The 26462-nt window shown below is 45.9% G+C and overlaps 1 protein-coding gene across 1 annotated transcript in view; it reads right to left on the bottom strand.

The window, feature by feature from the left end:
* The window catches only part of Alpk1 (alpha kinase 1), a 109750-nt gene that overhangs the window by 25792 nt on the left and 57496 nt on the right, over positions 1–26462 (bottom strand). Inside the window, exon 3 of the mRNA XM_032897354.1 lies at positions 22473–22627. Within this exon, the coding sequence (XP_032753245.1) occupies positions 22473–22627 (155 nt within the window). The remainder of the gene's footprint in view (positions 1–22472; positions 22628–26462) is intronic.

Genomic DNA, 26462 nt, shown 5'->3' with positions numbered 1-26462 from the left:
CCTCTCAATGTTAAACTAAGACATGTTAGAGAGACATTGTCTATGCAACCTCAAAGCCACATTTCTCCTTTACCAGCCCATCTTCATTTCAGGATTATGTACATGCTATTGTAAGTCTACTTGATTGAGCCATGTTCCTTCCAACCACAACAGCAAGCAAATATAAAATATTGTTACTGAGCCTTTTATTTCTCAAGAAACATCACTCCGAGAAGCAAATTTCACAGCGAGTTCCGTTAACTCAATGCCCTAAAGCATAGGTTCAAAAGTTAGAAAACCAAGTTGACAGTTTTGCACATGCCCAGGTCTGCCTGGAAGGCCAGGGTTTGGTGAGAGCCCTTCCTATGGACACCACGTAAATACCATCCCCTGGTTGGCAGCACCAGCTGCCATCTACAGGTCGAGGGGGCTGAACTTTCTCTTACTGTGGGCCTCTCATAGTTTGCTCAGAACCACTCCTTCCCGTCAGTTTGCACATTTTCCTGTACCTTAGAGAGTCTCAATGATGTTCTCTGACATAGCACTCCAGCACATGTTCTGCCCCTTCTCTTTGAAGTCCATTTGCTTCAGGCAGTTGAAGTAGTCCCCCAAAACCCATGTTTTAGGGGCAGGCTACTTTCCAGATGTGGTCCCTGCTCTTTCTTCACCAGTCATAGTGGGTCTCATCTTAGTGGCAACATTTATTTTCTGAAAAAATCCAAAGTTCCCATTCTCACCAGAACTCTGCAGTGGCCTTAGAATTGATACCAAGAAGGGAGATGAGAGGTTAAGTGTATATTTTATTAAGTTACAAATCCAGTGCATCAGAGCCAAACAGGAGCCCGTCTCAGTTTCAACCTCTCTCAACACTTACTCTCAATTTTAAAGTGCAGTTATGCTAAAGACACTTTTTTTTTTAATCTTGAGAATTTGAGAGAACGCATTTCACATCTCTTCCATTGCTGAAAAGCACCCTTCTGCCCCGTTTCTAAGGATTACATTGGCTTAGGTGTCTAGTAGAGTCATACAGCATCGGTCTATTTGTGAGCTATTCAGTGTGATTCCGTTAAGTTTCTACCTCAGATAGGACAAATTCCCTCCCCTGTCACAGGTAAGCAGTGTGTTACCATATGTATGCACATTAGTCTGTCCATCAACACATATCTAGGCTAATTCCTGCTATGGTGCCTGGAGATGACATCAGCACAGTATCTTTGTGTAGCATGCATCATCTGTGCATGTTTACACAGGTTTTTTCATATGTATACATTTATGTGTGTATAGGTGTGCAGTGTGTGTGTAGGTCAAAGGTCAGCACCCTTGATTAGTTATCTTCCTCCTTGTTCTTAATGTTGGTTTTTTTTTGTTTTGTTTTGTTTTTTTATTTTTGTTTTTTGTTTTGTTTTGTTTTGTTTTGTTTTGAGGCAGGATCTCTCACTGAATTTGGAGCTCAATGACTGGTTAGACGCATTGGCCACTAAGTCTCAGGGATCCTGTTCCTTCCTGCAGACTTCCTCCCTAGTTCTGAGAGGCACACACATCTATGACTGGCATTTTACATGGGTGCTAGGAATCAAAGCTCAAGTCCTCTTTAGGTCTCAAGCATCTCGTCTTTCTGTAAGTCTTGTCCCTTCACAGAGCATGGGACCACGTGTTCTGGAAGGTCTGGCTTTAGAGACCGGACGAAGTTGGAGTCTGAATGTTTAGCTAGCTTCAAGAGAGTTAAGCTGCTTCACAGAGCAAAACTCAAGAAACCTGTAAAACACCCACCATCCGATCAGGTAAAACTGACACAATTAACAGGAAGTGAAAGTTCCCAGTTGCAAAAGAAGCACGGTCTATACAATCTACAGAAAGTAATTCCCAAAGCACAGACCGCTCTCATAGCTTTATTTGATAATGTTCCAGGGCATGGAGTAAAAATTAGGTATGCAAATGCAAGATGTAAAAAATATTATTTACATCAAAGTTAAAAAAATATAATTTCTGAGATGAAGCCACAGCTCTCTGCGGCTCTTTGGTTTGTCCTGGTGTTGAGAATGAAACATAGGGTCTCATGCACACAAGGTGAGCCCTGCGCCAACAGTTGTCTCTCCTTGCCTTTGTATCCTAGCTCCTCGTGAGATGCCCTGGCAAATGGCGGCGTAACCTCTCCAATCAGATCTCATCTTGGATCGTTACTATTTGCAGTGTTGTTTCAGAACTAAAGAAAACTCTCCTTCGAGGGTTCAGCATGGTGTGGCTGCTTAATAAATGAGGTGACAGACACCACGAGGGAAAACCAACCAACCAACGAAGTCTGTCACTCAGTCCCCGTCTCTTGTGTGACAAAATATAAACCCATGGAAAAGGCTCCCCCAGCCCCCGACTCTGGTGTAAGCTGCAGTGGAATTTTCAATACTTAAACAGAAATGACCGTTGAATCTATAAGTGTTCTCTAGAAACATGGTAAAACGTCACATGTCTTTTTCATCTTTTTCATCCCTTCACCGACCCTGAGAACTAACCTCTCTGAGACTGGGAAAGAAAAAGGAAGCCAAGCCGCCCCATTTTCATGCAGCAAGCGGGAAGCTAGTTCTTCCAAGGGAACCTTCCAGCGCTCTAGTGCGCGTGCGCGTTACTTTTTTTTTTTTTTGCTGTCACTAACCCGGAGACCCCTCCCCCAGCACCTGTAGGCGCATTCTGCAGCCCGCACGAACGCGTCATATATTTGAGCAGGGAACATTGCCTAATCTATTTTCTCCCCTTCTACTCTTAATAGATCGGAGCACAAAAGCCCGAGAGAGGGTGACCTGCCAGACAAAAGGGCCTTTGAGTTTCTTGGAGAAGGAGACTTGGAGGAGGATGGAAGGAATCCAAGTGGCCCTATTATTTCCACTTGCACTAATTAGACATTTTTCTGTCAGCTATTGAGCACTGCTGAGAGGCCAAACTCACTGAATTCATTTCTAAAGTGTTTACAGAAGTTTGCATCTGTTTGTGTCTCTTCAGGAGGAAAATAAGCACTTCAATAGCATTGTGCAAAATCCAAACGAAGCATCCTATTCTGGAGGCCCTGGCGTCCCTGCAGCTGCATAATTTAGCTCCGTTCAGGGCCGAACCTCTCGCATCTCTATCCAAAACCTATGATGCGAAGTACAAGGACATCAAGTCAGGAGACTCTCCTCTTCCCTTTCTTTCTCTCAGCCACTCTCCTTTGAAGTGGCAGCGTGCTGCGACCTACGTGCAGATTTGGGTGATGTGGTTCTTGCAGCCCCACTCTCTGTGTCTCCCCGCTCTTCGAGAAATTAATACCCACTTTCATTTGCTGCCAAGTGAGGGGACAGTACATTCCTCAGCAGCGAGGCAGAATACATCAGCCTTCTGGGAATCTCTCCCCACCCTGGAGGGAGGAGGGTGTGTGTGGGGATATTCTCTGACAGGAGAAGGAGAATGAAAGAGGTCGGAGTGTGTGGTAGGGAAGGGACGCTAAGGAATCTCCCTGCGTGGCAAAATGTGCCTGGGCTGTGCACAATTAGATTAAAATGAAAGGGAACCCCCTGCCCTCCCCACCCCCCAAAAATGAAAGCACACACACGCATACACACACACTACCCATGGCTTACAACACAATAGTACTTTTGAAATGGATATTGGTTCACACATATGAATCTTTGTTGTCGTGATGGTGGTGGTGGTGGTGGTGGTGGTGGTGGTAGTTTGGGTTTTTAGACCCATGACTGACTTGTCGTCTCTGAGGACTCAAAATCATGATCATAATACCATAGCAACAGAATTTCTGTGTTGCTGTGACTCTAGCAATCTTATGCTCAGAAACGAATGAATCCTACCCCTTTATCTTTCCTCAGGGGCTGTCTTCATGGGAAGGCAGAACAGACAGCAACTGTATTCTTCTTGCTGAGTGACCATGTTTAAATAAGGTACTTAGAGACCGTGAAGAGAATTTACTAGATTCCTAAGGGGACAGGCACACACTTGCCCACACAAAGACACACGTGCCGACAGCCCACAAACAGAGTTGTGTTTCCACATCTGTGTGTGGGGATGAGAAATACGGGATTCTAATTGAGTTTCAGGCACAAAGGGAACTTCATGGCTAGGAAGCCGAGTCAGGTGGCTAAGGAATTAAACTTCCACAATGAGATTTCGATACACAGAAGATTGGAAAAATGCTAACGAGCCCTGTCTTTTTAAGGGGCAAGGCTGTAGAGCAGCCCCTCCTGGTTCTGAGCCTCAAGTTCGGGTCCCAGCTACAAGTTCAAAGCCATGATGTGTTCACAGCAATGACAATGGCAGCTGTTCTCAAGGGGCTGGGCGAGGGGGTCTCCGTGCCATCTGGCTGGAGCAGTGTGAAGGGAAATTATTGTGGCATGACCATTTGGAGGATGGAGAAAAGAAGGAAGGAGGAGATGTAAGTGGGGAGGGGCAGGTTCTGAGGCGAGGACTTGGCAAAATAAATGAAAAGTGACGGTGGCCGGCGTGGCAGGCAACAGTAAGAGATAAGCATAGAACCCACCGAAGTCCACTCCGGAAGGTCAAGCGAAGACCAATTCTGGCGTGCTCCACATTGGTCCACCCACTAAATGGGCGACAAAAGAAAAACAGATGCATCGTAAGGCTTAGGCCCAGGCCCTGTCAACAGTCACGGACTCTCCCTTTACCAGTGGAAGATGCAGACTCACGGGAAACAGTTGTGAGACCTGCATCTCGGGACCTAGAGAGAACACATTGGTTTGCCCCCGTTCCCTCCACTTCCTCTGCTGGGATCTGCAGCAGATGGCTTTGGTGGACCATGAAAGGGAAAAACAAAGTATCGAAGTAGGCAACCGTGTTACCACCCGTGTCTTCTGGGAACTGCTGAGCCATCTGCTTGCTTGACTCCGGACTCTAGGCGTCTTGAATCCAGATAGAAATTTTGTCCAGTTCAACAACCACGCTGGTGATCATCCAGCACACTGGTCTCACTTGCCCCATAACCTCTTTGTCTTTGACGGTCTTGTTTTATGTCAACTCGGCACTCTACACTAAGTCCTCACTATCGAAAAGGCCTTTGCCATTCAATGCCTTGATTTGGGGTCCTTAGAGCCTTTACTCTTTACATGGTACCCAGTGTGTAGTCATAGTAACAGGAAATGTAAAAAAGCAAACTTGCCATTTTGACAGCAGGTGCCTAAGAGAAAGTGCCTCCTGGCCTGTTTTTTTCGTTCTTCCAGTGGTGCCAAATTCAAGAGTCATCCCATCTCCTTCTCTTTCCTTCCTCACTTCCAAACTTTCTTTATCCTACAGCTCTCACCTTCAACACTCTATTAAACACATTCTCTTAAGGTTGCCAATAAAGTCCAAGTCCAACGGATGCCCACTGATCGTTATTTTGTTCACGCTCCTAGAGTTGGGTGTGTGTGCACACACACTCACAAATAAATGTAAAAAAATAGTTTAAATCTATAAATGTGAATGAGTTGTTCCTAATGTAACACCTCTTGCTGTTTCACTAACCTAGTTCCTCTGACTCCCATAATTTCTTCCTCTTCTCTGGCCTCCTTGCTTTGCTTCTCTCTGGAACAAGCCATGTGTGAGCTTCGTGAGTTTGCACTGGCTGCTCCCCATCTGCACGGCTGCTGCTCTGGTTGTGAGCCCAGCTCCCAACTCAAGCCTCAACTCCAGTCACTCTTTCTAGAAAGGCTTCCCTAAAGCTCCTCTGAAAAACATCCACAACACTCGCTGTCTCATGACGCTGCTGTTTTGACCTTCGCAGCCCAGGCTGCTCTCCAATATTCAGTGATATAGCATTAGTACTATTAATCATCTACTACTATTACCAATTACGAGTAATATCATTTACAGCATTTTTCTCTTTCCCATCTTTCCACAGGAAGCTTTTCACGGAATGTAACACCAGGCACTTCCGTTGTTATGGCTGTATTGTCAATCGTTGAGGAGAAGTTGTAAGTGCAGAAGGTGACTTGGTTATTTTCACATAGGTATGGGTGGCTAGCCAGGGATACCTCAGTTTTGAGATCACAATTTCTTTTTTATGAGATGAAAGTAAAAAAAAAATATTGGTAGACAAAAAATGTGGGGATGAAAGTGAGAAATTAATGAAGAACAAAACATGATTAAGGAAAACAGAATGTATTTGTTTTTTCGAGGTGGACAGCTATTAAAAGGTTTTCGAGGGCTAGGGATATGGGTTCAGGGTGAGAGAATGTGTCTAGCATGTGTGAAACCTGCCCATAATAAACCAGCACACAATAAAAAGGAAAATAAGTAAATAAAAAACGTCAGGGTCACAGCCTCACCTGGTTTCCATTCTAGTTTTTGTCAGGAAAAAAGGAAGCTAACCCCCAAAGTCCTGGCTTTTATCATTGGTTAGGAAGTCCAAAAAATGTTTATTTATTATGTCAATGCGGAGCTCCTGCGTTAGGGTTTCTAACTCTGAGTATTCCTCCCGGTCCTCAGGGAATTTCTACTCAGAGATCTTGTCACTGGAAATAGCTATATAGAAAGTAAAATGAAAGGTCCGTATCAGTTAACAAAAATGCTTCGCCAATAACAGACCTGACTTATGTAGGACCATAGTTAGCTTCTGTAACCAGTTTGACATGCCAGGGAAGAGTTAGCTGCAGTTAGATTTACCTCCTTCACTGGGCTTGCCTGTGAGGCCTTTTCTTGACTGTGATTACTATAGGAGAGCTCAGCCCACTGTGGGCGGTACTGTCTCTAGGCCTGGGTTGTAGAAGAAAGCTAGCCTGGTGAGCAAGCCGGGGGAACGAGCTCCTAAGCATCTTTCTTCCATGGTCTGTGCTTCGGTTTCTGCATTGATCTCCTGCCCTGGCTTCTCACCAGAACAGACTCTGAGGTATACAATTACTAGTCTCCTCTCCAAGTTGAATTTGGTTAGAGTGTTTTTCATCATAGCAACAGAAAGCAAGGCAGAGCCGGTGATGAGCTGAAATCTCATGAGGAAGAGCTCCTTGTCACAGGGTACTCCATTAGTATGGGCAACCAGCACCGACGCCCGGGTGTCTCCCGAGTGATGCTTGGCAAAAGACGCTGGTGATTCATTCATCCGGCCACCAAGCATTAGGTGACAGACACTGAAGATGCATTTGTAATGGAGAATGACATGTGACCTTAGTTAGGAGCATTTTGGGGACGAAAATTCCTGCCTGTTGACTGGTATATATAAACAACAACAACAACAGCAGCAGCAACAACAACAACAACAACAACAAGATGGCTTTTCTGGCCCCAGGCAGTGCAGGATCCTCAGGTTACCGTGCAGTCATGATCAAGTCCAAGAACCACAACACACACAAAACCAGTCCCGCAAATGGCCCAGAAATGCCATCCAGAAACCCTGGTCACAAAAATACAAACCTCCTAAGGGGGTTGTCCCCAAGTTCCCGAGGAACATGGGCTTTGCCCAGAAGCACAAGAGGAAGAAAGGCCTGAAGAAGATGCAGGCCAAGAGTGCCAAGGCAGTGAGTGCACGCGCAGAGGCCATCAAGGCCCTTGTGAAGCCTCAGGTCATCAAGCCCAAGATGTCAAAGGACCCCAGATGCAAACTCAAGCTCGGGAAGAGGATTCAAAGCTACATGGCCAAGGGTCGTAGGCTCTGCCAACCGAAGCCCAAGGTTCAAACCAAGGCGGAGCCCAGGCTTCAGCTCCAGCCCAGGCTCCCTAAGGCGCTTAGGCCCCTGTGAAGGCCCCATAGAAAAGGCTCCTGCCAGTGTGAACACTGCTGTGACAGTGACACGCCCGCCTACACACTATTTGCAGATGACAGGGTCCTATGCTGTTTGCACAAATAAACTTGAGGCATAGAAAATGGAGTTTCAGACAACAATCTAATTTTGACTTCAAGTTTAGGATTGTGACCTAACATTGGCTGTAAGCCAATGGGAAGGTTTCCAAGAGGGCGTTTCCTAATGAAGGTGATGTCTTTCTCTCCCAGAGCCCAATCTCTTCACCTGACTCCAGGAAGATATACGGAGACAGATCAAAAAGAAAGAAACTTCCTATCTCATGTAATCCAGTGGGACTGACGAAGGGATGGTGGCATTTTTTGGTTTTGTTTTGCTTTGTTTTATCTCCTGGGAACTGCACCTATCCCACCTGAAGAGTGAGTGTCAGGGTCAGGACAAGGAAATGTCAGGCTTTCTTCACAGCAGATAACCCAGGGCACTGCGTCAAACAGACTCCGCTAGCTTAGCGCCTGTTAGTGCACTGCTGTGGAAGGGACTATCTGCTGGTAGGAATCTTACTACCCAGGGTTCTCCCATAGATTGATTAGTATATCAGTGATATGTGCTTCCTCTAATAAATAATGGTAATGATGGTGATGGTGATGATGATGATTAAGATGATGATGGTGGTGATGATGGTGATGATGATGATTGAGATGATGATGGTGGTGATGATGGTGATGATGGTGATGGTGATGTGTTGATTGCAAGGACCATGACCTCACACTGTCAGGTGCACGGATGAGATCCTGAGAGTTCAGTTGCTTGCAGTCTGTAGAAGATGGTCTGGATGCTCGGGTCTATCATTCTGATATCACATTGATGTCACAGACATATTTTTACCCCTTGCAGTGTTATTTTGTGGGAGGATTGGTTGCTCTGACCATGGCTCTCTATGTCTTGCCTCTTGGCTACCAAAGTCTTATCTAGGGGGCGAAGAGATGCTCAGCAGATTAGAATGCTGGCTGCTCTTCCAGAGGACCGCGATCAATTCCCAGCACCCACACTGGAGTACGTAACCTTAGCTCCAGGGAATCTGACACCTTCTTTGTGCTCTGTAGGCATTGCATGCACATGGTAGCCAGGCGCGCATGCAGACAAAAAACACCCACGTACATACAGATGACAAAAGAAAAAAAATTCCACTTGACTCCAAGCCATGTCTTCTTGTCAATCAACTAATGGTGATTCCATTCCTTGAGTGTGTGATGTGGTTCGAAGCATTCCTTGTTAGCCACTAGCTTAATGTTTAAAAAAAATGCCCAAAGAGTGCTTCTGTTGTTGCTGTTCTTCTGTATGAAGAAAGAGAAACCCACAGTGGCCTCCATGCTAACAACAGGCAGCCCCAGATTCAAGTGTTAGCAGTCCAGTCCCAAGTCCACTCTAGTGTCAAAGATTATGCAGACCGGCTTTGTCACTGTTACCACAAACAGGCACAGCGGTAGATGTATAACACAGCAGAATGGCTTCTGCTTTCCCTTCCAACTCCGTATTGTGGCTGTTCTTCCAACGTTTACGGCATTGCAGACAGATTTCTCACCGCCATTGGATGGGTTGATCATAGCTGAGCATAACTGGCTTTACCTATCTTTGGATGCAATTTTTTTAAATAATGATAGCAATTAAAGTCAAACACACACTAAAATAAACTGTCCTAGCTACATTTTTCCAAGCAGAGCACTAATCATGATTTTTGTAACTAAATATATATAGCCAATCACAATGTTGACATGAACAAAAAGATGCTTATGCCAGTAACACAATCATAAAATAATAATTATTATTTTAGATATCAGTTTAGTCCTGGTCTCAGCTGTATCTTCGTAGCTTATAGATATCTACATAACAAAACAAACAGGGCATGCACATAATTAAATAAGTAAGCCTATTAGTCAGTATCTGAGAGGCAGGTGGATCACAAGTTTAAAAAGCCAGTGTGTGTGTGTATATATATATATATATATATATATATATATAGAGAGAGAGAGAGAGAGAGAGAGAGAGAGCAATTTTTTCTCAAAGTGTACATATTATAAATATATCATATAACTGGAGTTTTTGTCATGGTGCTTATTCAAAACTTTACTGATGGAAGCAAGACACAGCAGTGCAAGCCTAGAATTCCATCATTTGAGGTGAGATCATTTAATTCACCATGAATCCCACAATGGGAACATGGAAATCCCCGTTGTGCTTCATCCACTTCCGAAAAGAACAGTAGTCATCCAGGTTGTTTTTTTTTTATATATAAATTCAGTAGCCTAAAGAACATTTGTTTTCCTCTGTGTGTGGGCAAAGCTTGCCCTGTGAGTAGGTAGGTAACAGGACATGATGGGTGAGGATGCAGGGACAGGGTACCCAGGGAGCAATGGGAGGCATCTCCGTCTCAACTGCACTTGACATTTGCTTGGAGCATCTTAGAGCAAGCATCTTTCTAGCTCATGAAGCCAAGTGCCTGACCTCATCTGCAAAATGGACCTAAGGAGTCCCACTCTGCAGGGCTGCCATCAGGAGAGTATGCCGCAAAGACTGTCAGCTTGGTCATATGAAATCCGGTGTTCGATATGTGGATGTACAAAGGTGGCATTTTCATTTGCTCCAGCCTGCGTGAACGTGCTAGGTACACGGAGACGGCACGACTGCTTGAGCTCCTCATAAAGCCCCTCACCACATAGACTTTGAGAGGCAGCATTGGTTGGCTTGCCTACAAGGGTGGGTGGACACACTCCTAGGATGATGTATTTTCAGAGGGCCGCCTCTTTGTGCGACGCTGGACCCTGCTCATTTTCTGCTCGCACTTAACACTGTGCTGCTCTGCCCACACGTCTGAGCTGTAGCAATCCCTCCAGGGCTTGGCTCGGTTTCTGCCCTCATTATGAGGACATGAAATTCACACTGTAGGGTGAGCCCCCCTCATCAAAGGGATAGCTTGCATGCTGATTCTGTGGCAACCAGAGTTTCGCTGGTAGAATATTAAAGACAAGCCACACCATTTTAATTTACCTTCCATTGAAACTTGAGAGTACTTTATTAAAAGCCCAGCCCCCACGCCTTGGCAGAGTTTTAGAGCAGGGTTTAAGTCCTCCGCGGATTTCGTCATACTCTTTTTTTTTTTTTTTAAGTTCTGAAAGTGCATAGGTTTTCAGGCTGTTTCTCTTTCACAGCCCCACTCCCTTGGTACCTCTTTTCACTTATTAAATAACAGTTAGTTTGTCCCTGACTTTTTTTCAAAACAAGACCTAGACTATCTAGTAGAAATAAATTAAAGGTCAAAAACTTAAATTTAATTTGTTCTTGTGTGTGTGTGTGTGTGTGTGTGTGTGTGTGTGTGTGTGTGTGTGTGTCTTGGTAAGCACATATAACTATGCATACATAGAACACAACTGGCAAGCACATGCTACTGTACATGCATGGAGGTCAGAGGGCAACTTGTGGGAGTCTGGATCAAAAACTCAAGTCATCAGGCTTGTCCCCCAAGAGTCTTTTTTTTTTGTAAATCAGATGAACCATCTCAATGGCCCAGAAATGATAGTTTTAAATGCTGGTGGTTAGCTTTTATAAATGTCTTTTAAAATTAATTCTGCTCTAAAAACAGAAAGACAGAAGGCCTTGTTACTATCAGCAAAGAGAACTGGAGTACGTTAAAGAAAAAAAAAGTCTGTCCCAGGTCCAACGACAGCTCTGGCTGTGTAGACGGGGAACTGCCCGGCACAAGTAGGTAGGAAGCCTGATGTCACAGCTGCCCTGTCACTTTTAGCAGTTGGCCTGATGACAATGTGGGCACCTAATCTTTCTGTGTTTTACTTCCCTCAGTGACCCAACAACGGATTTAAACTAGAGGGTCTCCAACTCATTACTTCCTCCTCCTCCTCCTCTTCTCATCCTCTTCTTCTTCCTCTTCTTCTTTTCCTCCTCCTTCTCCTCCTTCTTCAATGTGTGTGTGTGTGTGTGTGTGTGTGTGTATCTTTTTTTTTTCTTTTTTCCGGAGCTGGGGACCGAACCCAGGGCCTTGCGCTTCCTAGGCAAGCGCTCTACCACTGAGCTAAATCCCCAACCCCGTGTGTGTGTGTATCTTATTGTTGCTCTCTTCAGACACACCAGAAGAGGGCATCAGAACTTATTACAGATGGTTGTGAGCCACCATGTGATTGCTGGGAATTGAACTCAGGACCTCTGAAAGAGCAGCCAATGCTCTTCACTGCTGAGCCACTCCCCTTACCACACACTGCTTTCTTGGTAAAGAAATGACTGATAAGGGTATCCCACACCTCTGTCCATTCACAAGCGTTTGTGTGAGTCCCTGTGGAAGCAATGATGACCTCTGAAGATTCACAGGGGAATAAGGAGACTCAACCTGTAGCCAGTCACCTAGCATAACAAGCAAAAGGCAGTAATTAAAACACTGTGCTCAAAATTCTTATTTTATTTGGTGACAAGATGCGTTGACAGAGTCAGCTCGGTCCTTAGTGTCGCCATTGCTGGGATAATGCACAGCCCAGCATTTCATGTAAGTGTTAAACAAGTGGGAGAAGTGTGTTTATGTATATTTGAGACTACCCGGCTATAAAGATACCTGATTAACAAGTCCCCATCCCCCTTTCTCCCCTCTTCTCCTTTCCTCTTTTACTGTAACAAGAGACCCTTGCTGTGGGGAATCAAGGAAATATAAGTAGCCAGGAACCCCACCATGTAAATGAAATGTCCACTTGCACGTCTTTAGAAGATTTTCCTCATGTGCATTCCCAACACAAACTCCTCCCGTTTCAATTTATAATACACACGGCAAACATGACTACCTTTTTCTCAGTTATTTAATTCCTATCTGGAAGCCTGTAAAGAATGCATTTATTCAAATACTTTCCATTTCTGAGGAGTGACGTTGCTATTCTACTCTTGTCCACTGCCCAGGCAACTGTGTAGAGGCTACACAGGATAACCTCATTGTATGCCACACGCCTACATGTCAAATACCACCCCATGGGAATATTACGTGTCATATACATTTAATTCCTCCTTTCCTCTTCATTCATTCATTCATTCATTCATTCATTCACTTATTCAATGTTTATATTCAAGGGCTAGTGAGATGGTTCAGAGATTAAAGGTGCCTGCTACCAAGCCTGAGGCCCCAGGTTCTATGTAGAGATTCCACATGATGGAAGGAGAGAATCGGTGACATTTACTGTGAAAATATCAGAGCTATAAATGTCAGGAAAGGCAAGGCATGATGAGCAGGGCACCTGTTGTCATAGAGTTGACTGTCAGTAGGAGACAGAGATAACAATAAGAGAAGTTCCCCTAACAAATGTAAGCACACATTGGCACAGTCGTAGAATATGTGGCCGGAGAGTGTTAAGCCAGTCTCGAAAGGGAGAAAGCCTGGATTACCCAAGATACAATCCACAGACAAAGTATGGAGCAGAGTTTGAAGGAAAGGCCATCCAGACACTGCCCCACCTGGGGATCCACTTCACATGCAGTCATCAAACCCAGTCACTACTGGGAATGCCAAGAGGTACATGCTGACAGGAACCTGACATAACTCTCTCCTGAGAGGCTCAGCATGACAAATACAGAGGTGAATGCTTGTAGCCAGCCATTGAACTGAGAATGGGGTCCCCATTGGAGGAGTTAGAGAAAGGATTGAAGGAGCTGAAGGCGTTTGAAACCCTATAAGAAGAACAGTACCAACCAACCAGAGCTCCCAGGGACTAAACCACCATACAAAGAGTACACATGGACAGACCCATATGTAGCAGATGATGGCCTTGTTGGGCACCAATGGGATGAGAAGCCCTTGGCCCTGCCAAGGCTGAACCCCACAGTGTAGGAGAAATGCCAGGGCGGGGAGGTGGGAAGGGTTGGGTGGATGGTTGGGAGAACACCATCATAGAAGAAGGGGGATGGGGAGGGGATAGGGGGCTTATGGAAGAGAACCTGGGAAAGGAGATAACATTTGAAATGTAAATACAAATATCCAATAAAAGAAAGGAGGAAAGAGAGAGAGAGAGAGAGAGAGAGAGAGAGAGAGAGAGAGAGAGAGAGAGAGAGAGGAAGAGGCAGCTTCCCTGAGGAATAAACTCAAGGATGACCCATGAGGCACATATGGACACTTAGTGAAGGCAGAGAGCACGGCAGGAACGGAGAGCAGCTGTGTGGGTGGGATAACCACTGTGAGAGTGCAGGGTGAAAGGAGGCCTGTGGGCCGCCTGGCCCCGGCCGAGGCAAGGCCTGCACCTAGTGGGCTGCAGGCCTGGTTGTACCTCTGGGTATTCCCTAGGTAGGCTGAGGTGGTACAACCAGGATTTTGGCTTGCATATTGCTCTCTTCATGGGAAAGAATGTGGAGCCAGAGACATGAGGGACAACTCAGGAAGCAGTGACAGGCGCCCCCGTCAAGGTACAGCGGCAGCTTTTGGAGGGAGGTGCTAGAGGTCGAATGATTCCCTTTAATTGACCAGTCCGGACTTGGGGCCTAATGTGAGGTGAGTAGGCCATGAGGGCTTGATTAGCCCGGTGACAATGGATTAGTCATAACAGGAGTGGAATTACTCTCTCATTCCCAACCTCTCTTTACTCTTAGACTCTGCAAAGAGGTAACAGCATGAAGGCCCTGTCTAGACGCCATGTTTTTGGATGTCCCAGCCTCCAGCACTAGGAGCCAAACAGATCCCTGTTCCTTATGAATCCTCCTGCCTCAGGGATTCCATTGCATTACCATAGCACAAAGCAGACTTAGGTAATGCCGGGGTGGAAGTGAATTAGCGAGATATTTATAAGCCAAAGCTACTGGCGGGCAAGAGAGAGGAAGATGACTGACGTTTCCAGTGTGTGACTGAGTGGCTGGCAGTGCCATTCAGCGCAGCCCAGGCAAGGACTCTCTCTGGAAGCTAAGCAGAGCAGGCCTGTGGGTCTGAGATGTCCGAGAAGTCAAGGAGACACACACAGCTCTGTCTCCTGAGCCTTTTCACTCAAGAAGTCATCCTAAGACCTCCATGGTTGAGGCTGGAAACCTAGCATGGGGCTTGCCACCCACATGCACCGGGCTAGCCTGTGCTATTATGGTGGCTATGAGCGGTTGCCATCTTCACTACTCTGGAATCAACTCAAACCCAAACGTGGAGTACCGCACGCCTGTGAGGTACTTTTGCTTAGTTTGGAGAGGGAAGACCCACTTCAAGGTGGGAGGACACACCTTTCATCTGCATCTTTGAGATATAAAGACAGTACCTTTCATCCAGATCTTTTGAGGCGGGAAAAACCCATTTCTAATGGGCCATGCTTTCACTGAAAGCCTGTGGAAGGATGGGAAGAAGGAAGCTTTTGTTCTTTGCTTGCTTGCTCTCGCCTGGCTAGCAAGCGTTGGCATTTCTTCTAAGCTCCGCCCAACAGTTACCTGGCAACAGCCAAGTAGGCCGGGCTTGCTATAAAGAGGGCTGTTTGGCTCCTCCTTGCTCTCTCACTCTTTCTGCCCCTTCCCCTCTCTCTGACTCTCTTCTCTCCCTGACCCCTTTCTCCCTCTCTCCCCTTCCTGTTCCCCTCCCACTCTAATCCTGGCTGACCTTGCCTCCTCTTCCTCTTCCTCATCTGTCTGTCTGTCTGTCTGTCTCTGTCTCTATTCCCTTCTCAACTCCCCTTCCCATGCCCTAAATAAACTCTATTCTATACTAAACCCGTTGTATGGCTGGTACCTCAGGGGGAAGGGATTCCTTACCCACTGAGGCACCCCTCCCACCTCAACATACTGTACTCTGTCAAACATATCCTGGCTTCTTTTTATAAAACACAACAGCAAGTCCATTCCTTTAGTGTTGTTAGAGCCCATTTCTTCCAGATTCCAGCATACGCTGAAGACCATCTGAGACATCCAGCCTCATGCACCAAACAACTACTGGATTCTTGGACCTTACGTTCATAGGCAGCCACTGTTAGATGAGTGGGACCACAGCCTATAAGTCATTCTAATAATAAATCCCACAAATCCCATATACATACATATATATGTATATCATATATATGAGACATATGTGTGTGTGTTGAAGTCTTGAAGTTTTGAGGGTTAGACCCAGGGCCTTCTGCATCCTAGACAAGGGGTCTACCACCCAGCTATAAAGCCCAGCCAGCATGAACCCCACGTCTAACTCTCCACTTCTGAGATGTGTGCCCTCCCGATCAGACCTACCAATATTTAACATTTGTCGAATTCTTGGACACATCACTTGACTGCAGTAGGTTCTTTTGGAACCTACCCTTTCATTTTCAGATCGTGGAGGTAGCCAGGAGCGCCTAAGTCAGTGTGTGGCGTGGGAGGCTCTGGGTAATGGCTACTTCCAGGCTCTGGTACCTCAGTATCTAAAGGGGCAGCCTGGGTCTGCAGCAAACCATGGGTGGGAAGAGCAGAGATGTTCACATGGTGAGGGCGACTCACAGTCTTGGCTGTGTTATGAAACTTCCCTGAGTGTTAATCTTCTTAACTGTGAAAGAGATTAATGAAACTAACGTGACAATTAGAAGGCTATCTGTTGATCCCTTTATGGACTAGGTATTTGGTAAGTGAAAGTAAACATTTAACCCTGCATGCCTTGGGCAAGGGCCACTCTCTCACTTCATTCTAGTAGAACTACTGAGCTTTTCTCCACCTTACACCTTTATTTTTTAAAATATATGCAATTAATTTATATATAATAATTTATTTAATAATAATTTACTTAATGAACTAATAATTTGCTTACCATATAATTTATTTTTATTTAATGCTCATTGGTGTTTTGTATGTCCATGTGAGGGACTCAGGACCCTGGAAACGGAGTTCCAGAGAGCTGTGAGTGGCCAGGTGAGGGCTGGGAGTTCCCGGGACTTCTACAAGAGCAGAACTGTCTCTCCAGCCCTACTCCTTCACCTTTCAGTGTTCAATACCAAGTGTCCAGCACATGGTGACACTCTGAGGTTTGGTAGAGAAGGTGGGTGAAGTCATAGTTTATCACCACATATCACCGCCCCCCATACAAATGAAAAAGATTTTTTCATCATTAAAGCCCAAACCACACAGTGGAAGTTGGAAAATTAGTTTGAGAAAATTATTGCTGGTTGGACAATAATCTAACTCTTACCCTCTAGTAGGAAAGCTGGTGACAGGAACAAGTGAGTCTCGATAGTTTTAAGACTATCTTCTAAACATGACTGCATTCGTGGGTGAGGCTCTCTTGTTCCCACCGGTGGAATCTAGTCCTTTAAGCTGGTGACTACTGTACATTGTCTTTCTGGTACCTGACTTTCCATTTTCTAATCAATTTATAGTTTGGTATCTTTGACCCACCTTATTTCTGAATATCCACCCCCACTCTCTTTGGCTCACGATGGTTACAACACAAATTTTTTTACGTGTGTGTGTGTGTGTGTGTGTGTGTGTGTGTGTGTGTGTGTGTGTAGGGTTTTCAGCATGTGGCTGCCACATTAGGTACACAGAGATCAGAGGACAACTTTCAGGAGTTGGGTATCTCCTTCCACTAGGCTCTAGGAAAGGAACTCAAGACTCGAGGTACAGAGGCAAGAACCCTGACCCCGTGTTATCTTGCCTAACCCATACGTATGCTCTCGAAATGACCTACTCAGATTCACTCATCTTTGTGCTTTAACTCCTGTTCCTTACGCATCTCTAGCAGTTAAAAAATCACAATAACAAGTTAAAGGCTCTAAGGTTATCCTAAGGACATCTTGGAAAAATATTCTAGATGCTAAATGTACTATCTGGAGGTTTTTGTTTGTTTTTTTTTTTTTTATTCAAAATAAACATTAAGAAACACTCAAACACTGTTGGGGGGGAGGGGAAGCCTTTTCAAATCAAACCTAAGAAGCATAAGTCATCTCATTTTTTTTTCCTGCAGCAAAATAGCTACAGACGACACATATTATCTACCCTGAGCCTGCTTTATCTTCTCTGATTGTAATTTTGTGTCAAACCGTAAGTGAGCATCCCGCCTGTCTCCTGCGTGGAGAGTCATGCTGAAGACAGGAGTGACTGAGGGCAGGTTCCCCTCTCTCTGAGACAAGTGGGTTTTGTCCAGTCTAGTACCACCAACCGGACCCCAGCTCAATCAACCACTGCAGGGAATTTCAAAGTCAGGGTCTAGCAATCAACTCTGTTCCCAACTGCCACAGACGTGCAAAATTCAGCCCTCTCTCCCTCTCCGTTTAAAAAAGCTTTATTTCCAGATTCCTCTTTGATTAAGTAGTGACTGTTACTTTTAGCAAAACGAAGGCTACTGGAAACATCCCCCAAAGAGGCGTCTACCTAGCAGCTTGGACCGGTCTCCCTCCCACGCCTCAGGAGCGAAGACAGGCTTTCCCAGTCAGTGCCAGCCGCCACGACCAGAGAGGAACTCCGCAGTAGCCAGCACCGAATGCCTTCACTGGGTTTTGAAAACTCCATCAAAGGTTTCACTGAATGATATCTGTAAGGAGCGCACTGTTCTCTTTCAGAAACCGCGGTGCCCTCTTCGGGCACTTGAAAAAGAGTTGCTCCCGCTTTTCATCCTCCCCGCTTAGAGTGTAAACATTGTTTTGAGTGAAAAGAGCCGAAGGAGTGCTGACTTTCCCTTGAAATTTCATTTTTAAACAAGAGGGAGAGAAAATCCTTTTTCTGACTGATACTAATAATACGGGTCAAAGTGTCAGGCAATATACAATTAAATGGAAAACAAAAAGCTCCCCCCCCCCTTTCCCCACAGCACAATAGCGCTGGAATATAAATTACCGATGAAGATGAAATAAGGCTTCAAAGACCACAGGGCAGGGCAGCGCGGTGTTTACAAAGTGTTTTCCGTGGCACGATGAGACGTTAAAGATGACGGTAACCATGGACTTGGGGTGCTGCTGAATAGACCGAAGCTAGCATGAGGTAGGGTTTTGGTCTCTGTAGCCTGTGACCTCATGATATGCTTTGTTTTTACAAGGGCAGCTGCAGTTATCAACAGATGTTTCAGCTATAAATAATTGGTATCATCTCAGAAAAGACCCATCTACCTGGGGAGAGGGCATAATACCCAAACCCCTGCCCGGCTATTACAGCCACATTAATCTCCTATCTCTCCAGGTTTCTCGGAGAGCGTCCTGCAGGTGTTTTTGCTGGGAGAGCGCTGACAAAGTGTCCCAAGTGGGCGAGCTTTGTGTGGACTGTAAAGGAGGCTGGCCCCCGTCATAAATTTCTGTCGGTGGCCACACACCAAAGGGAAAAAGGATTGGAGAAAGGAAGGAAAGGGTGGAGAGGGAGGGGGCAGGGGTGGCCGTGTCCAGAGAGCAGAGCACAAGACACACAAAATTATCGTTGATGATGTGGGGGTATAGAGAGCACCAAGCTAAAGGACCCTTAGTTTCACCAGCTCAGAAATAGCAGAAGAGCCATCTGTGGTTTACTTTTTTTCCCCTCCAACATTTTATACTTTGCTTGGCTCTCTTTCGGTTGTAGGATTAACTGAAAGACAAAATGTTTACACTCTAAGCAAAATCAGGCTTTTGGAGACCGAAGAGGAAGATTTTTAGGGGAAGGATTCGCCTTAATATTGTGTAGGAAATAGAAGAAGAAATGATCATGGAAAAAGGGCAGAGTGGGATGTTTAACTACTTGTGAGAGCAGCGGCTGAGGGTTCAATGGCTATTAAAATAGGAGCCCTCAGCTCCTCGAACCGCGACCCTGAAATGGAGAGTATACTTGACCAAAACAAGTCACGGGGTTTACTGGAGCCACTCCTAGCAAGTCGCAGTCTCAGAAGCGGAAAGAGTTACAGAGAGCTATGGTTCTCTCTATGTATGAACAGAGCTCTGGCAATTGCGCACTTGGGGTTTGGCACCACAGGAAGGTACCCTAAACATCTGAGGAGGTGCGGTGGCTTCATTTGGAGCTTGCTGGGGAAGCTAAAGGAAAACGATGCTCAGACATCAGAAAGCTCCCAGATTAAATGGATGAGGGTCTAGAGGTGGCCCCAGTGGGCTGATTCTTTAGGATGGCCACTGAGTGACCTTGTGAGGGGAACAAACTCCCATCCTTGCTGTGTCTGTTTCCACAGCTGGGAATCTGTTTGACCCGTAGAGTTCCATCGACTGCAGAGTACAGCAGGAGGAAGGATATGGCTACTCTTGAAATGGTTTGGACACCCCTCCCCCACCCCCAACAGCTTTCCTCCCAACCCACGTGACAAATCCGAATCCAGAGATTGGAACTTTAATCCCAGCAGCTTCTGTTTTCACTCAATGCCACCATCAGCTTTAGAGACAGTGAGGGCAACTGCAGCCTGCCCCCTGATCCGGTAAAGAGTTTTGATTTGGGGGTCAAGATCCTGAGTCCCCAAGTCCCCGCACGATGCTGTGTGTCTCTCTGTAAGAACCAGTGCTCTAGGCATGTATTAGCTGCATGGTTCTAATTCAGTCCTGTGCCTTGTCTGGATGTATGAGCCAGGGAATGACATCTCTGGTGCCTGCCTGAGACGTTCTTGGGTTCTCATCTACTAAGGCCTCTTAACTTCCACAGGCAAGCATAATGTCTGCTGACATCCTATGCACGGAGAAACGTCTAAGACATCAACCAAACTACGAACACATCTCTTCAGTCACACTGGCCATTTCAGGCGTCAAGAGCCCCAAGTGGCTGGCTGGTGGCCACTGGAAAGCACAGACCCTGAATGCTTCCATCGCTGCCGAGAGTTCTGAGGGCAGCGCACCGTCATTGCCTTCGCAGTTAACGGTTGGAGCATGTACCTTGGCTTCCCGATTCCTCCTGTAGACTGGATGGTAGAAGACCAGAGCAAGACAGAGGAATCCTCTCCGGTCCCCTGACCGAGAAGACGCTAATGGTAATACTCACTATAGGGCTATTTTGATAAGCAAGATCGGATGCATATGTAAATTCCACGATATACAAATTATAGTTACTATTTCATTCTGCTCTTACGCTGACAGCAACGACATTTATTAAAGTCCCCCCACTTAAAATGGCCTTGACGGCATACACCTTTAATCTCCACTGTGGGAAAATGAGGGGGGAGGGTCTAGAGTTCAGGGCCAGCCTGGGCTACCAAACAAACTAAAACCCAGAGGTCAGCCCTTAATTCTTTACAAGGATTTGCTCTCCTCTGACAATAATCTCCAGTCTATTTAGCCTATGTTACCCTTTCCAGGGATTCCCTAAGATGCTCTTGTGTGTTTATAGATTAAGGGATCTTTGTGAGGTTTTTTTTCTTCAACAAGAGAAAAACCGTACCTATGCATTCACTGGGAATAACCCCTAAACGTAAAACCAAGCAAAGTGAAAACCCTGGGCTGTCCTCACGGCTTTTACGCCTGATCTCCATACAAATAGATCTTTATGTGAGGGAAGACACATCTGAGTTAGTAAACTTCCTTGATGATCATCTGAGAAACTACAGGCAAAAAAAAAAAATGTCACCACAAGGTAACATCTCGAGAGGGCTTGAGGCTAAGAGTACTCACTGCTCACACCCAGGACCTGGGTTCTGTTCCATCACCCATGTGGTATCTCACAGTGACCTTGGCTCCAGTTCTGGGGATCGAGCACGTTCTTCCAGCCTCCCCAGGCACTGGGCATGCGCGTGGTACACAGACATACATGCAGGCAAACATCCACACACGTAAAAGAAAAATAAATAAATCTTCTTTTTTTTTAAATAATGCTGCCACCAGGAAAATGACATTCCTTTTAACTCCCCTAGAACTGGGTCTCGAGCCTTACCTGGCTTCTTATGCTGTTCATAAAAAAAGGTAATTTTTAAATAGCTTCTTTTGATAACTTAAGCATAGATTAGACTTTGACCATATGTTCACCTCCCCATTCCTCTCCACCACTCCTCCCAGACCTCCCAACTTCATGCTTTCTGTCTTTTTTAATAACCCCCTACCCTGTCCTTGGTGTTCCTTCCTATGCCGGATGGAGGTATCAGTTTAGCTCAGTGGTCCCCACCCTTCCTAACGCTGCGACCCTTTAATACAGCTCCTCATGTTGTCGTGACCCCCATCATAAAATCACGTCATTGCTACTTCATAACTGTAATTTTGCTACTGTTATGAATTGTAATGTGAATATCTGATATGTGGGATATCTGATGTGCGACCCCCAAGGGGATTGAGACCCACAGGGTGAGAACCACTGTTTTAGTTGGTTTCTACTATGTAGGTGAAAACTAAGCACATCTGTGACCTTAACTTGATGTTTCCAGAATAGACTCTGTCATGAGACACTAAGGGAATGAACAGGATAGAAAGGGGTAGGTAGGCAGGAGGGGCACGACCTGGACCAAGAGCTTAGACATCAAGATGAGATTGGCAAAGTCTATTATCATTATTATTATTATTATTATTATTATTATTATTATTATTTATTATTATCCAACATCTAGAAAGAATCGTTTCAAAATAAAAATGTCTTGAAGCACGGTAGAACCAAAGCAAGCCATGCTTGCCAAGAAGATGGGGCAATTCCAAGGCACCAGGTTTCATTCTGTACCCTCTCCCCACTCTTCATCATTCTCATTGGGTTCATCTCTCTAACACAGGGGGTGACAGGAAAATGACACTTCTCAAACAGGCGTACCCCCCCCCCCATTAGTCAGTCCGGCAGAGCTGACCGTAAGAGCAGGAATCATCTTGTACTTCAGGGAAATGTAACCTGTTAGACCACTTAGACTCTAAATGCCTCTCTTGGGGATGACAGAGGGACAGGTGGTGCGACTCTCCCTACCAGTAACTGCTGCAGCCCGGCGCCAATCACGTCCTGCAGGTTTGTTTTGTCCTCTGGGCTCATGGCTTGTTTGTACTGCCACTTTTCAGGCACGAAGGGCCACTTCATTTCCTTCGCCTCCTGGATCAGGGTCCTTAACTCGCCGGAGAGTGAGGCTGCAAAGGTCAGAGTTCAGTTAAGGAAATTGCAGTCAAAGGAAGAGCTGTTGAGCTCCCCGTGTTATGATGAAGCACCTCCGTGGCTAAAACACTTTTCCTATCCGTGGCCGGCTGGTCCAAGCTGTTGGGGCTGCCTTGGAGAATAATAGCAGGTAGCTATCTGTCAGGGGTGGCCCGAGTCTCCTCTGCCCTACAGGTAAATTGGGGTAGTCAGGCATTAAGAAAGGTTTTTAACGGGAAGTCAAGCACTTGAGTGACTGTCTCTGCATGAAGAATCAGAGAGAGGCACCGAGGAAATATTCTTTTTCCCTGTAAAGTGAGAACAGGGCTGAAGTGGAAGAGGGCATTTGGAGCTTGTGACACCTGAGAAGGCAATCAATTTGTTCAGCCTTGTTTTGCTTCTCAGAGGCCTAGGCTCTCCACTCTTTCACCGCTGAAGATGCTTCGACACGGACAGAAAGTCCAACCCCACAAATGGGAATTTGAGTGATGCCAGCTCATTGTGAAATGGCCGTATTTCATATTGGCGACTGTGTCCAGTCTCAGTGTGTGCCGGTCCTAGTTATTCTGGTTGACAGTCTCCTGTCCAAACTTTGGAGACGCAAGAGAGACCTGGAAACTGGAAGCGTTTCCTCTAGTGTTCGACAACCAAACCACGGCAGCCCTGAGTAGGACCTGTTGTCTTGACACTTAACGTTCACAGCAATAAGTCCTATATTTATATGCAAGAGGCCGGCGATCATCTGCTTCGCTAAGACTGTAATACATGGTGCACGAGCCATGGGACCTTCATCACAACGCAAACACTCTCAGTTCTGAAGTGCACGTGATACCAGGGTTCCAAACAAGGTTGTCCACAGACCTCTCTCTGTCTGTGTGCTGTCTCTTAGAGGACACACCCTGAACTGAATTCATCAGTGTAAGGAACAGCATTGGCCCAGGATGCCCAAGTTCTCAGCACAAACGAGATTTATTTGCCCCAGAGGGCAGGGAATAAGAGACAAAGACAAGGGTTGAGGACAAGGGAGAAGGGGCAGGAATATCTCTGCCCTGGAGGGCAACAAAGGACTGCGTCTGTACAGAGAGGAGACAGACACACAAGCACATAAGAGATTGGTAGCTTATCAAGGCAGGGGTGGGGAGTGGAACCATGTGTCGGAGTGAAGTGTTTAATTTTAATTGGGCATGTTAATTGGGTGAGCCAAAGGAGGCTTTTGATTGCTGGACTTCAATACTTTGATAGTTGGACCTTGGTAATCAGCCTCAGGAGGAGAAATTGGCCAGATAAGGGATTAGACCTTTGGGGTTAGCATCAGGAATGTAATCTAGTGGTTTTTTAGCAAGGCAGAAGAAATCGGTGAGAAGGGCCGGGCCTGACAGAACCATGTTTGCAAGCTGACTAGAGTCTCTCCAATCAGCCCTGCTAATTCCATCTCCCTCTGTGTTCTCTGTTGATGGATGGGGCACCACACACCGTGCCACCCAACTCTGAAGCCTATCCTAGATGCTCGCTTCTTCTCCTGCCCCGAGTTAACTGTCAAACCTTATAGATCCTAAAACCCATCCCCTCTCTCCTTTCCTTGTAACATTTTCAGCTCACTCTCAGTCTTTATTTTTTTTTATTTTTTATTTTTTTTTGCTGAGCTCCTCCTCTGCTCCCTAACAAAGTAGACTAGGACTATATTTCATATCATTTTTTAGTTTTGTTTTGTTTTAGTTTTTTAGTTTTTCACATTCTGTTCTGTTTTATAATTGCTCTACCCCCAAAGCCTGATGACCAAACATTGGCGTTCAAAACAAACATTGCCACTTCACTCCTGTTAGTTGGTCATGTCCTTCCAGTGGAATTGAAACACCTCCTCTGCACGCTTCCAAACCCACAGATGCATGTTCCCCTTGGGCTGCAGCCCAATGTCCTGTAATCACATCTCCCTGTCCTCCTAGGCTGGGAGCATCTCCAACACAGCCATCGCGTTTCATAGCTCATCCCTTCTTGTAAATCACATCGGAGTGGGTAGCACACTGTAATGGTTAAAAGGCCAAGATGGCAGTATATATGCATGAGACGCACTAAACAAGAAAACGGACAGGACAGGACAGCAGAATCAGAAAGAAGGAAGAAAGCCTGTCTCAGTCCCAGATGCCTTTATGGGAACCCAATGAGCAAAGATGAGGACATTTCTAGATGGGGAAGGACAGCTTGAGAGTGAGAGCATCACCCCAATAAGGGACCAGTGTTGATGACTGGAGGTGATCCTGTCGCATCCTGTTGAAATTGTGACTCCCTGATCATCAGTTCCTGGGTCCGTACTCCGCAGGAGCATGCCCATGGAAGCAGAGCCCTAGAGGTGAGGACCCATGTGATCACAGACGGCTGCAAAGTCTGTGTGTTACTGCGAGGGAACAGTGGTCCTCCTGTTTCTGAAAATGCAATGTATATGGCGAGCACAGTTTCTTCAAGAGTGCTTCTAAATGACAACGAGTAAGATGGCTGTGGGAAGGGTCCTGTGTGGTGCAAGTGGACTTAAGATGGTGCCCCTTTCCGACCTCAGTGTCTCGGTCGGATTGCCAATCATCGAGACACAAAGAGAAGACGAGTCACTTGACAATGGAAATCCCGTTTCTGGGTTCATCGTCTTCCATTGTGCTGTGGATTGGGTACTTTCTTCACAGTACTGGGGGATGCTTCTTCCGCCTTCTTCTGTGACTATTTTTTTTCTTAAAGATTTATTTATTTTACTTATTTGAGCACACTGTCTTCAGACACACCAGAAGAGTGCATCAGATCCCATTACAGATGGTTGTGAGCCACCCTGTGGTTGCTGGGCATTGAACTCTGGACCTCTGGAAGAGCAGTCAGGGCTCTTAACCACTGAGCCACCTCTCCAGCCCTCTTCTATGACTGTTAATAAGACACAGTATGGCTATGCAGCTTAGGCTGGTCTCAAACTCTTGATCCGCCCGTGCTGGCATGACAGGCACACAGTACTATGCCCAGCCTATAGAAAGCTTATTGTTTCCCAATGGTTTTAGTCTCCCTCATGTTCCTCCATGCCAAGCTATACACAGGCCAGGGAAGCACACTGAGATGCAAGGTGTTGCTAAGTTAAAGGCTTTCAAGCTGTACTATCTTTCAATTTTCATTCCAACTCTTACTCCATGTCCAGGGTGCTGGCTAGAAGAAGCTCTCCAGGCTCACAGGGAGGAGGAAGGAGATGGGGTTAAGGGGAAAGACAAGAGACTATGCTGTGTCAGTGTTCCCAAGTCTACCAGCCACTGTGCACATAAAGTGACCTTTAATGTCCTTCTCTCTGATCCCAGGCAATAACAACAACAGTAATGCACAAGCAGTGGACCAAAGCCATTCACTGCTGTCAGTTCACCTGAGCAGGACTGGTTCCGCACACACGCAGGCCACATGAACAGTAGGGATTGGGCAAGTATACCATTCTGTGTATGAGAATTCCTCTCTTTCTGGTTATCTGTCCCTAGTCCTAGAAGCTCACCTGAAAGGCCATGTCTGACTGAATGATTTTATAGTTTTGATTTGCCTTATCTGAAACTAAATTGATTTTTCTCTTATTCTGTGTCACTTGGGAAGAAAATGGCACCTGACTGAGGTCTTGCACCTCCACAGGGAGGATGTGAGGCTTAAATGAGGGCACACACTGCTTAACAGGAAAAGGACACTAATAAAACTTTAGGAGAAGTAAGAGCAACAACCCAACCTGACCCATAGCCCCAGGGAGAGCCACTTTCCCATACTGGCCAGGTGCCTGGAAACTATGGTTGAGGACCAGGAGCTGACAGGAGGGGTCTGTGATCTCAGGCT

The sequence above is a fragment of the Rattus rattus genome, chromosome 3 (assembly GCF_011064425.1).
Source record: "Rattus rattus isolate New Zealand chromosome 3, Rrattus_CSIRO_v1, whole genome shotgun sequence".
NCBI lineage: Eukaryota > Metazoa > Chordata > Mammalia > Rodentia > Muridae > Rattus > Rattus rattus.
This window is presented reverse-complemented; position numbering and strand designations above follow the sequence as displayed.